General features: G+C 37.6%; 1 protein-coding gene across 4 annotated transcripts in view; it reads left to right on the top strand.

The window, feature by feature from the left end:
* Positions 1 to 8,150: 8,150 nt before the first annotated feature.
* Positions 8,151 to 14,295, top strand: part of LOC124375864 (potassium voltage-gated channel subfamily KQT member 4) — a 51,600-nt gene continuing 45,455 nt past the window's right edge. For 2 of the 4 annotated variants that reach the window (XM_046834556.1, XM_046834554.1), the window contains exon 1: positions 8,151 to 8,917. In XM_046834556.1, the coding sequence (XP_046690512.1) occupies positions 8,625 to 8,917 (293 nt within the window). In that variant the 5' untranslated portion in view covers positions 8,151 to 8,624. The remainder of the gene's footprint in view (positions 8,918 to 14,295) is intronic. The other 2 variants (XM_046834557.1, XM_046834555.1) reach the window with 1 other exon arrangement.

Here is a 14,295-nt window from a genome sequence, read left to right as displayed (position 1 = left end):
AGGTTTTGAAATCGTGCAACGGTTCTCAAATTTTTTGTTTCCCAGCCATTTATTGTATTAATGCAGCAAAAGTTCAAGTTTTATCCATTTAAAGTTACATGTAACATTGTGGAACATCCATGTGGTGTCAGTTCCTGTTATCACTGAGGTTGTAAGAGCTGTGGACAGTTCTCTTACCCGTTGTCTTTTCCCTCTCTTTCTGTCTCTCAAAAAAAAAGAATGATAGTTGGGATAAAAGGTACTGATTATCTTGTTACTGAGAGATCAGATGCAAAATGTCCTGAAGAAGCACTTCCTTGGATTCTTCCATAAATGAGAAGTGGAAAAAATGTATCTTAACATATATATAAATTATTGATTATTGTTATGATTTGGTTTGTTTTTAATAACACATTTAAAAAATGTGGTCTATTTTTTAATTATTAGAACAAGCACAATACTATCAAGAATGGTCATTAGATTTCCCTCCAAATACTCCATACCTTAAAATTGCATTAAAAAAAAAAGGCAGTCTGATTTGGATATGCCAAGCGAGCAGACTGTCACAGTGACTACCAGATTAAAGCAAAAATCAGTCACAAGGTAACACATCTCTAATTTACATCAATAACCTCTTCATAAATTTGCAATGATTACAGGTTTTTTCGATTTATATTCATGGATATCATTAGACTTTTAATGTTAGCAGTTAATGTAAAAAAAAAATTAAGAAATTCTTGATTACATAAACAAGTGATAAAATAGAAAACCATGTAAACACACTCTTAGAAATTAGATTGTTAAAGGTTCTTTAGATGTTTAACATTTCTATTGTCCCATAGTTTTCCTTGTTTTTCCACAAAGGGACAAACTGAAAATCCCAGGTGTGTCTTGAACCTGAATTTGGTAATAGACATATAGAAGAATTTTGTAGAACAGATCCACATTTATAGTGTGGTGAAGCACAAAACAGCTGTATGTGGTCTCATAACTATTTTCACTATGGAAAAAAATGTTCATGTGTGAAAACTGGTGCTTCACTTTCCCTCTTTATTCTTTCCACTAATCAGATTTACAGAACAATGGCCTCATTAATAGCCTAGACCCTAAATCACCTCAATGCTGGATCGCAAGAATGTTCCAAAAATCATGTCCAAACCCACATACTTCCATTCTGCACAGCGTGTCAGTGTGTGAAAATACAATATGGCATATACAGTATCTTACAAAAGTGAGTACACCCCTCACATTTCAGCAACTGTTTTATTATATGTTTTTGAGGGACGATACTATAGAAATGAAACTTGGATATATTTTAGAGTAGTCAGTGTGCAGCTTGTATAGCAGTACACATTTACTGTCCTCTAAAAATAACTCAACATACAATCATTATTGTTAAAATATCTGGCAACAAAAGTAAGTACACCCTATGTGAACATGTCAAAACTGTGTCCAAAGTATCAATATTTTGTGTGAGCACCATTATCTAGCACTGCCTTAATCCTCCTGGGCATGGACTTCACCAAAGCTGCACAGGTGCTCATTAGGGTTCAGGTCTGGAGACATACTTGGCCACTCTATTTCCTTCACCTTCAGCTTCTTTAGCAAGACAGTTGACATCTTGGTGGTGTGTTTGGGGTCATTATTATGTTGGAAAACTGCAGTTCGGCCCAGTGGCATTTGTGGCATCGGTGGCATCAGTGGCATCAGTGTCTGCTTCATAATGTAGAGTACATGTTGGAATTCATGTTTCCCTCAATGAAGGACAGCTCCCTGTACCAGCAGCATTCATGCAGCCACAGACCATGATGCTACCACCGCCATGTTTGACTGTAGGCAAGACACTTTCTTGGTACTCCTTACCAGGGTGTCGCCACACACATGTTGGACACCACCTGAACAAGTTTATCTTAGTCTCATCAGACCACAGGACATGGTTTCAGTAATTCATGCTCTTGGACAGGTTGTCTTCAGCAAACTCTTTGTGGGCTTTCCCATGAGCCAGTTTCAGAAGAGGCTTCCTTCTGGGACAACGGCCATGCAAACCGACTTTTTGCATTGTGCGGTGTACAGTTTGAGTACTGACAAGTGGACCTTCTGTTTTGGCAACATCTGAAGCAATGCTGTCAGCACTCATGCATCTGTTTTTTAAAGCCAGTTTCTGCACCTGACGTATAGCATGAAGACTCAACTTCTATGAACGACCCATGTGAGACCAAGAGGAACCCATCTTGAAAAACCTCTGTATGACCCTGGCCATTGTACTGTAACTCAGTTTCAGTGTTACTGATCTTCTTATTAATATCTAATTGCTTTTTGTTGTATTGGGATAAATCTAAAGGCACCTATATTGTTAATCTTGACCTAATATAAAAAGGTATAGTGAATGTATGTAAAGATGCAAACTGGACAGTATCACTAACTGTTTACAGTAGCCTTTTTTTGTCACAAATACATTACAGCACAGTGAATTTAGCTTGGGGGGGAGGTTGGGTCAGAATACAGGGACAGCAACCGGGGGACAGAGGGTTAAGGGCCTCACTCAAGTGCCCATGAGTGGCCTGACCTTCTAATAAGTAAGTCAAAGCCTTAACCACTGAGCTAGCACTCCTCCTTCCTGTTGATTTCTCTTTGACAAATATAGACAGATGTTAATTCAGTGCATTTATGTATTTGCATGTGGAATCTCTTAAACCAGCAATAGTCATGACTGTAAACTCCATCATAAGCCAGCAGTATCAATTATAGTTATAAATTTATTAATACATTACAATAATTATTTGATTTGTCTATTGGATCACTTGTGCTAATTGTGTTGATTATATATAGTATATACACTGATCAGGCATAATATTAGGACATTATAACATTATGACCAGTGAGTAAATAACACTGATGATCTCTTCATCATGGCCCCTGTTAGTGGGTGGGATATTATTAGGCGGCAAGTGAACATTTTGTCCTCAAAGTCAATGTGTTAGAAGCAGAAAAAATGGACAAGCGTAAGGATATGAGTGAGTTTGACGAGGGCCAAATTGTGATGTCTAGACAACTGGGTCAGAGCATCTCCAAAACTGCAGCTCTTGTGGAATGTTCCCAGTCTGCAGTGATCAGTGTCCATAATTCGCACATTTTTGTAACTCACAGGGGCTCTTAGAATGTAGCCCCCTGCAAGTTCAGTGGGACCACTGTATATAGTTATTTAGGGCTGTCTACCAATTTGTAGACCAAACTATTAGTTTTAGTCTGGTGTCAGCAGATACAGGCCAATTTTATCTCCTTTAAGAGTTTTGAAGTGTGTAGTGAACCCGGTCTGCACTTGATCTCTATACCTAAAGTCAGATCCTGTACAAGGGAAAATTATTCTTTTCCCCAGTATTTTGCTAGTAGGTTTATTGAAGGTGCCAGTGATGTAAGGTGGTTGTGCTTAGCATTTTGGCTGGCAAGCTAAGGATTCAATGTACAGTAAAATGGTCTTTTCAGTTGGAAACCGGCTCTGGCACACTCACAGCTGCACTCATAAAGGTTCTCTTTTCACTTTCACGTGCGTCTGTCTAACTTCATAGTAGGTGTGATTCTTTACTTTGTTTCACACTGCCAAACTGCTCTGAAGTGATAGCTGCCTGTTTGGTCGAGTAATGTGAACATTTTGGATTCGGAGTAGTAGTAAATACAAGAATGGAAGCCTGAAAAATCCACTTTTTTGAAATATTAGTCAGCATCTAAATTACATTTTGACCTTTCTTCTTCCTTAAGGGCCACAGCGTGAATACTTCTCTCAGCATGAATCTGTGTGTTTTATTTTCATTTCTCCCAATAACAGCATCATGTGCTAAATAGGATCTAGGGTAAAGAGCAAGCTGAGAGGAAAAGGGATATTAAAATGGCATCAGGGTCTGGGAAAAGCGCACGGTTTCTCTTTAGGAGATGAGTAAGGGCAGCATCTGTGCATCCATGCATGTGTGCAAAGGCAAGGCCCATTATTGCTTATCCCTTTTGGTGCCTACATTAGAAGGAAACCGTCTCTTCGTGAGTCTTTAAAAATGTGGTTAGGAAAAGGCTTTTGGAGTTTACTACTGTAGATGTTGGAGTTGAGAGGCTGTTGATGCAGGACGAGTCTTTTGGCTTTTTTGTGTCCAGACAGTGACCTTTCCCAGCTGCTTAGTGCCATCAGAGTTTCAGGATGAAGCCTGACAGCCATTGTATTGTAGTCTTATTTGCAGTGTGTATTTTTATATTAGTGACACATATTCTTGAATAAGTAGCCAGCTTATTCTTATAGCAGAAGAAAGACAGGGACAATAGATCATGAAGACAAGAAGATTTCTGCTTGAAGCAATACTTTGATAAGGTTTTTTTTCTTGGATCAATGTTTAAAGCTCTCTTACATGTGTAAATGACAGTAGTGGATGCTCTGGACTACCATGAACAGGAAATAACATTGACATAGTTATTGTTATGTTTTTGCCATTCACTCGATGAAGTAAATTTTGGATTGCAGTTTGTGAGCGCAATTAGCCTTCCAGTCTTTATCATTACGTAGTTAATCGGTTCCGTTTGATACTATAGGCTTGAAGTTTAAACTATAATGGTGCTCATATTCAAGATCCTGTTAACACTCTTACCTCTTATTGAAGCGTTATAGGGCTCTCTCTCTCTTTCTCTCTCTCTCTCTCTCTCTCTCTCTCTCTCTCTCTCTCTATATATATATATATATATATATATATATATATATATATATATATATATATATATATATATATGTGATGTAGAAGAGAAATTCCTACTCACGTCCAGATGAAAATGTTTTTTATTTCGATTCTGGTTCCTCTCATGATTTCTGTCTTATGTTGTCTCAGAGAGTTTTTTCTTGCCATCACTACCTCAGACTTGCTCATTCGGGATATATTTTACATTTCGCATCTTTATCTGGATTTCTTTAAAGTTGCTTTGTAACAATCTCGTAATAATAACAATTGTAACAATCTGTAATAATGTTGTTAAAAACATTACATAAATAAAAGTGAATTTATTAGAATCCAAAACCTTTATTATTTTTATTATGTTCATAAAATCCATAATCCTAATGCATGGTATTCCCCATTAATACACTTAGACAGCTGTTAAAAGAGATTGAGTCATTGGTGGAAATGGTACATATGTCACCGGTTTGTTAAATGCCACAAATAGTGGCTAGTTTATATAAAAATGTAAATGTTTTGATTTACATTTCAATCAGATATTTTGTTGTTAGAGAGAATTAGTATAGGGTGTTTCATAACCCTGTTATATTCACAGTATTCAGGCCACTGCGGTGAATATCCCCAGCACCTGCTTATGTAGGATAATCTCGCCTTGGCATAAACAATATGGGATTTTTCACTCGTAGTTTCCACGGCTGGTCCTGAGACCCTCTCTTTTAAAATCTTTTGGGGTCTCTGAATAATTATTTCTATAAATAATCCTTATAACTCATGAGAAGTCCTAAAATTGGCAGACAATTTAAAGGTCCTACTGGTGCCTCATGTTTTGTAACAAAACATTTACTATAATTTTGAACTCAAACTCAATTAAAACAAACACCTTCCTCATGGTCCAAATGGTCAACTTAATGATCATTAAACAAGCTTTTCATAACATGACCGAGTAATTTATGTTATATTCTCCACATGCTCCACCCTGTTAAGCAGTGATTACTGTAAGTTTATTCAAATATTTGATCTGTAAATGTAATGGTCATGCCAAAACCATTAATGAACTACATTACCCATCAGCCCCTGCATGTTTTTTTTTTACTGATCACTCACACCTGTTCCATGTTATCCCTTTTTAGTTTCCCTATTTAAGTTAGAATTTCTGCATGTGTCATTGTCAAGGATTTGGTGTACTTAGGTTCATGTGGTATCATAGCTGCCTTAACTTTGCACCCAGCCTTTGTGGTTTTTGTCTAGTGTCCATGGTTCATGGTGTTTTCAGGGCTGTTTTTTTTTTAATTTAGATTGTTTTGCGTTGTACTTATTAAAACAAAGTCATCACTGGCATCTGCCTTTGCTCTTATTACATTTCAATAAAGATAAGTCACAGTATCATTGTGTCACTAGTGGATGTCTTGAACCTATTAGGTTTTCACCATTATTTATTTTTTTAAACACTTATATATCATATTTATTCCCTAGTCAGATAATTGAAAAAAATCTTATTTGTTTAATTATAATTCTAAATATTTTTCAGGCATTTATTTGCAGTATTGAATAAAAATACAAATAAGCACCACATTGGAGCACTGTTTATATTTTATCCATGCTAATCCTACATGTTTTACCATGTAAGTGACCACACCATTGTATAATGATGTTCCCAGCATGTTCTTCAGATATGAGTCAAACCTCTGACAATGCATAGAATCACCTCTAATTTATTTTATATAATGATACTGAAAACATAGAAATAGAAGCAATACTGTAATTGCTCTATAACACATTATTCATTGTACAAAGTAGGTATAAATAAGGAGTGTCTTTGTGTAGAAGTGTCTTTATGTGAATGTAATTCGAGTATAAGAAATACAGAGCTTCTAAAGGAGAATTTACTTTTATCTTGTTTTTTTACCTTTCAGTACACAGAATTCTACTTTCCACCCGATATTGTTGTGTTGAGATGTTTATGTAGCATACTGTGCTCTGAGTTATTGTCCAGCATACAAAGTGTGTGCTTTGCTCTCCACTCACATGGTCTTGTACAGTATTTGCACTTTACTTGTATTTCTGTGTACCATGCTGTTAATTTAGTTTGTGCCATGTGAAGGTCCTACAGTAACGAAACATTTCATTCTAATATAGACGAGTTATGTAGAGCAAAACCTTGACTTTCTTGAACCTTTTGACTTGGCTTGAAATTTGTACACCAAACTTTATTGAAGTCAAAGAGTGAACATTTTGTCCTCAAAGTTGATGTGTTAGAAGCAGGACAAATGGGCAAGTGTAAGGATTTGAGCAAGTTTGATGAGGGCCAAATTGTGATGGCTAGACAACTGGAGCATCTCCAAAACTGCAGCTCTTGTGGGATGTTCTCTGTCTGCAGTGGTCAGAATCTATCAAAAGTGCTCCAAGGAAGGAACAGTGGTGAAAGAACAATGTCATGGGTGGCCAAGGCTCATTGATGCATGTGGGGAGCGAAGACTGGTCCGTGTGGTCCGATCCAACAGACGAGCTTCTGTAGCTCAGGACTGTTTTGGCAACAAAACAATAAAACATAAAATTAGGAATGTGGTCATAATCTGATGCCTGATCAGTATATAAAGCTTTGATAATAGCATGAGGCATTTTTTTAGTGGTTTTTCAGTGGTGAAAATCACAAGCCAACACTTATATATTCATTGAGTTTGGTAGAGGCTGACTTGGTGGAGAAGAACATAACTTTGCTATCTCATACTGTAGGATTAAATCTACAGATTAATCCTGAGCTCAGATCACAGTTTCTTTGGATGTCCTCCTCATGTTCATGTGGGTTTCCTCCAGTTTTCTCAAACCTGGTTTCCAGTATTTTCTTCCCTTACAGTATACCAGCATCTCAGTTAATGTGTATTTTTTTTTCTCCCAGTGTTCCCAGTATTGGCTCCAGATCCACTGCAACCTGGATAAAATAACAGATGTTTTTGTTTTTAATAGTTTCCCTGACTGCACATTTAAATCCACTGCGTTTAATCGAAATTTGAACAAATCTAAATCCATATGGTGTATATAAATATAATGTCAATATGGAACAAATAGGGTTGTGTTGGTGGAAAAACTCAAAAATAGAACACCCCATACAGGCAATATTGAAACCAATATTATTGAGCACGTTTATATAATGAGTAAGTGAGAAGCACTTTAGTAGTAAAGGATCTCCAAAGAGCTGAGAGAGAAACCTGACCATGAGGATAAAGTAAGTATTGTGGGGTTAGTGAAAATGTCCTCTCTCGAGGTCAGATTCACCTGAGCGCGCTTGTCCCTGTGGACTCAGTGTGCAGCGCTCTCAGTGAAGACCTAGACAGAGAAGATCACATCCTGATAGTGTGGAATTTTATTTGTGCGCGAGCTGTGTGTGTGTGTGTGTGTGTGTGTGTGTGTGTTTAGGGGGTGTGTGTTTGTTTGAGCATGGTGCACGTGGGAGTCACCAAACGCTGCTGCCAAACTTTCCAGTGTTTCCACTGAGCGCTCTTGAGTCCGCGCGCTTGAACATGTTTCACGCAACTTGTCTCCAGGGTTGTTCCTGTGTGGAGGACCAGAAGGTTGCCGTCTTCTGTGCTCGGAGCTCGGAGCTCACAGCTCAGCATGCACAGGCGCTGTTTTGATCAGATACTCAGGATCTCCAGATCAGCAGCTCCCCGTGACCGCACGGATGACTTTTCACTTCAACGTTCAACTTTTGCTTTGCGCGCAGGTGCGTTCCGGGCTGCAGTCACCGCGCATTAACATGCTTTTAAGATAATTGCTTTTCAAGAGAACTGCTTTTGGTCTTCTGACACGCGCGCGCCGGTTTCTTTTTCCGCTCGCTCTATACATACAATGTAATAATAAGACGGGATCCCAACACTTATGGCGCTTTTGTGTGAGAGTTGAGATCCAGTCCGGCTCTAACGCGTTGTCCTGCGAGCAGAAGGCATGCTGGGTGGCCCGTCCAAAAACGGCGGTGTGAGGATGCTCGCTCCCACGGCGCCCGACGACGACCGGCGCGTGGAGTTTGTGGCGCTGGCGGCGGTCAACACCGAGCCTCCGAGTCCTGAGCGCGCGCCGCCTTCACAGCGCACCGGCCTGCTGGGAACCACGTACCCCGTTCCCCCCGGCCCCCGAGCCACCGTGTCTGCCTCCAGCAAGCGCTACCGCAAGATCCAGAACTGCCTCTACAACGTGCTGGAGAGACCGCGAGGATGCGCTTTCATCTACCACGCGTTCATGTGAGTCAATTCTATTCACTCATAATCGCAATTCGATTTGGCATTCTTTTTAGTGCACCTGACTGGGGGAGGGAAAAAAAAAGTGTCGCGCTGATAAATAATATCCGCGAAGACAGGAATGTGGAGCATCCTTTCTGCACTCGCAGCAAGAAAAAAAAGGCTGTTAGACTAAATTGCACACCTGCCGCGCGCTCACCTGGATTCAGTGACACTTCTGGAATTGGAAGATCCCAGAAATCAAGCGCACCATCCGTACAAGAGTACTTACACCACTCAGCTCTCTCTACAACTCATTCATCTCGAGTTATTTGCACGTTCTGCACCACATTTTGTATTGTGCAATCTGAAGCTTTACAGCAAACAGAGTTCCCAAAGTAAACCCATGTTTTATAAGAAAGTCACATTTATATCTGTTTATTATGCAATACTTTACCCATTATTTTTCGAGACATTTCTGAGAGTATTTTCTGATCTTAAATTGCACATGTTTCTCTAATCGAGTCAGCATTCACTTTAAGATCATTTTTGCTCTTTGCATTCATGCAATTTCTGCATTGGGTCAGTCGTCACACACTTTAATGGTATAAAAAGTTCAGCAGATCAGATGAAAACATTTCAGAACTGTTCCAGCTCTATGCTCAACACTGAATGCATAATTTATCTTATACATCATAAACTATACATTAGTTCATTCACATAGAAAATAAAGAAGTTCAACACTTTACTGTAAACTACATGTACACCTACATGTTTAGATTTATACAGCTTGTATACAATATAGAACCTGCTGATGGAGGTGAATTTTCCACAGTCAATCATCCACACTTTGATATCCTTTCGTCTACTTGGTTGTTTGGACCATATATTAGTCAGCAGTTATGGTACATTTCACTGGCCTATTAGGAGCTCGTCCGCTGCAGTTAAGAGCATATCAATCCTGGATGGCTTTATCTGACTTATGGGTCTCCTGCTCATGAGGGAGAGTGCACATCTACTCCAGTACAAAGTCAAGTATTTTTTTTTTGCTTGCAAATGCAGGAAACAGTATACCATAGGTCATAGGTTATGATCAGTATACCATAGATCATAGGCTATGATATATATATATATATATATATATATATATATATATATATATATATATATATATATATATATATATATATATATATATATATATATATATATGAAGAGTACAACAGCAGTAAACATAATTTAATTATCCTTGTGTGACCTTGTAACCACATATTGTACAGTATTAATAGCATAAAAATCACCAATTTGCTTCCTTCCAAAAAGTAGTAATAATCCACTAGTAGATAAGTAACGATCTCCATGAGTTTCACTGTGTTCTAGAGTTTTATTTCTCTCTGTGATCGCTCACACTCAAGTCTGCCCTTCACGCAGGGTGCTTCACTAAGCACAGCGCTGCCTAAATAAAGGCTACTAAGGTCATCTACACGGGCTAATGGGATATTTTCTGATCATATCTTAGATGATGGCTTTATCACGTACATTTCAATGAATTTATTAGAATTTCAGAATCAGAATTAGAAAGTGCTATATTGCCAAGTATAATTTGCACTTACAAGGAATTGGCTTTGTTGACAGAAGCTTCCAGTTGCACATTTATAATCAAAAATAAATAAATAAAAATGGTATTGCACATTTGTGTAGAATAATAATCAAACAAACAAATAAAAAGTGGTATTTTAAGTATAAAATACAAGCATAAAATCAATGTTTAAAGAAAATAAATCATATGGTAGTGTACTTAAAATGTATAATTTCTTTTTCAACACATCAATGCATGTTAAATCTAAAATTCAGAAAGACTTGAATTAAGTTAATCTGACCACCCGTATGGGATTGTTGTATGGGATATTTGTCTGCTGTCACGTTATAATTTTCATTCAATAGAATTTAGAAGGCCAAACTTGTACGTGTGTTACCCTTCCACTGAGCTTGAAGCGAGGTCCATGACAACATGAAATGGCTAATTTGGAATAGAAGAACTTTAGTGTCCTGCACCGGGCCATGACCTCAGCCCAACTGAACACCTTTAGAATTAAGTGGAATGCCAATTGCAACTAAGACCTCTTCAAGCACAATCAGTACCCGATCTCACAAATTATTTTATGGCTAAATGAACAAAATCCCTACAGCTACATTTCATGATTTAGTTTAAATATTTTCCAGAAGAGTTCATTCTAACAGTAAAGGGAGTATGTCTGGATTGTGATTTCCGACAAGCACATACAGGTGTGACAGCTAGAAGTACTTTTGCTTATAGTGTGTCTGTAGCAGTGAATATTCATAACTGAATTTCTTCTGAATGAACGTCAGTTATCTTAGTAACTAATAGTAACTATTAGTCACAGAAGGCTGCCCACAGTACAATTGTGATACGCTTGTGATTACTATCAGTCTCCTCAAAGGGTCTTGCAATTTATCCAGAAACAGAGAGGGTTCAGTCTGCAGTGCCTCACCTACTGGAGTTTAAACAAACCATGCTGTCTGTCACTATCTGTTTACATCTGTGAAAACCTAAGAGAGGACAGCATACAGAAACAGCATATCTCTCTCTCTCTCTCTCTCTCTCTCTCTCTCACACACACACACACAGTCTTGGGTTTATAAACTGATCCTAAAGTTACAGTAAGTAAACCCTGCATTGCTCCAAAGTCTTTAAACAAAAAAATTAATCCATTAATAGCGTTACTTTATATTTAAATATTTAGTTTTTTTGTGTGTACTATGACAGGGATGTTCAAGTATTGATTGATTTGATTAAATAATCCCAACCATATGTGCCAGGTCTAAAACCACAATATATATTTGTAGCTGGTGCTGTTTCCCAAACGTGAGCTCATAAACAGTCTAGTCATTTGATGAGCTGTTGAACCCAGTATCCAAAAGAGAGAAAATGCACTAGACTAGGTGTAAGTACACCAGGGCAGCTACAAATCCAGACTGCAACAATGTGAGTTGAACTGTAAATGATACACATTTGATACCTAATAAATAAGGAGTAAAGCACATCAGGGTGAGTTGTTACAGCAAAACAAACATGTCGGTGTGGCGTGACACAGCCGGACACCAAGTTCTTGTCACCACACTTAAGTTGATCATCTTTCAAGAACTGCATGTAATAATGTTTTCAATCCATTTATACTGCAGGATTTGTATGATACAAACATTTTATTTATTTAAGTTAAAAAAGGATTTGGGAATTGAAAAACAATTTTTAGAGTCAATAAATCCATTTTCATAACAAAATTCATTTCATGTTTTGGGATCAGAAAAAAAAATCTGCACAGATAAAATGAGCGTCAAAATACTACAGAGGAGCAAATAATGCGTTTACTACCACATAGTGTATTTAAGGACCCAAGATTATTTGGCAGGAATTGGCAGGAAGTACTTTATTTATAACTGGTGTCTGAAGAGCGGCGCATTAAATCCCAGTGTGTGCCTTTGTCTACCTGAGATATTATTACAGCTGAGGATGTCCTAGCTTCGCTCAGCAGTGCGTGTTAATTCCTTAAATTAGCTTTTAAAACCTGAACTGTTATTTGTGTTACAGAGCTCAGCACCGAACTTTGAAGCTCAGGCCTGAAGTGTTTCTTGATCACTTAAGTGAATTAGCAATTAAGCAGCGAATGTAAATGTCTCAGTCACTTAATTAAGTCTTTGAGAAGGCGGCAGATGGAGGGAATGCTCTCTTATGGTGCTCCTTTTTGGCACAGCCGTGGAAACTAAAGAGGTAAAGATTATTCCACGTGCAAGTGCACTTTTTCTTGCTCTGTTTCAGCTGTTGAACAACAAAGACTCACCTATTTCAAGCATGTCCTTCAAACGGACTCAAAGTGGTTCCTATTTTAATTACAAGTCCAGCTGTAGAAATGTCATGTCTAACAAAGACTAACCAAGCACTTTTGGAGTTAAAACAGATCAAGCGGGTTAATACGAAGCTGAAAATGTGCTATAGTTAAGAAGCAGATGTGTCGATAGGACATGAAAGGAATTCGTGCCTCTTTTCAAGGATTTTTAAGTAGAATGTGATTTCTTGAAAAAGGGTATTTTTGTTGTTGTTTACCCTGGAGATTCACCTTTATTCAGTGTAACAGTAGAGACTGCATTAAGTTCTTTAGTGTGTTTAGTTTGAAGGCGGTTTGCACAACATGCTCACCTGGCAAGAAAATTAAGCAGATTCCAATAATAAAACTAGAACACAGGTTCAAACCGTGGGCCTCATCTGTTTCTCTTCACACCACATATAGAAAATCGCATGGTGTCTTCAAATGACCCTTAACACATAAAGCTTTTGTAGGTCACATACTGCAGCCTGAACCCTAACCAGAATGTTAAGATGTAAACAGGCAGGTTGTGACGAACAGCAGCCAATAAAACATAAAATAAAAGGTTTTACAGTGCCACATGGCAACCTGCTTTAAAAGAGAGTGCTTATCTCATGTAGAGGGTTGTTTGTATTTAGTGTCAAAGCATATATGAAAAAAAATGATAATTGTGGCCTTGGTGGTATATAGGTGTATCTTGGTGAAGAGCTTATTTTTTAGATACAGGACTTTTGAAAGGTTATTTCAAATATTCTTGAGACATTTTAACCAAACAGATAGAACCTTCTTATTTGTTGCGGACTTTCTATTCTATTCTGGCAGTGAATATAGTTGTGCAAGTTTATCCAATCATTTTTTTGACTGTCATGGATAATGCCTAGAACAACTATTTATTTTCTCCTCTAGCTCACCATACAGTGGTATCAAGTCTGTCCTTTTTTAATTTTTTGAATCTGTGTGTAAATCGGATATGATTTTTTTTTGTCTGAAGTCACCCATGTTGTGTTCATGCCTTGTGTGATGATTGGCTAGCAGATAGAATTCCCACGTCCTTAGTGGTGCACCACAACCTTTGCAAAAAACAAAACAAAACACCCCAAACAGTTTTTTCCAATGATCAATGACCAAAATGGCAGATTAAACTGAATAATATTTGGGTCAAGTAATGTTAAAGAGAATTCAAAAAAATCGATTGGCTTCTGTATTCATTTCAATATGCCCAAACACATTTGGTCAGAAATAACTCTCTGCTTAAAAACATCTCCCAAAGTGCAGCCCACATTGTTTGAATTTGAACTATATATATATATATATATATATATATATATATATATATATATATATATATATATATATATTTAAACATGTTCCTTGGGTATAAGCAGAAAAGAGGTACATGTATAAAAGAGGCTTACATGATTGCTTTGCTGTTATGCTCTTTAATAATGCATTGCTTTTGCTTTTAAAGACATTACTCAGCAATCAAGAATCAGATCGGCATAGAATCCTCTCCTATTG

The sequence above is a fragment of the Silurus meridionalis genome, chromosome 22 (assembly GCF_014805685.1).
Source record: "Silurus meridionalis isolate SWU-2019-XX chromosome 22, ASM1480568v1, whole genome shotgun sequence".
NCBI lineage: Eukaryota > Metazoa > Chordata > Actinopteri > Siluriformes > Siluridae > Silurus > Silurus meridionalis.
This window is presented reverse-complemented; position numbering and strand designations above follow the sequence as displayed.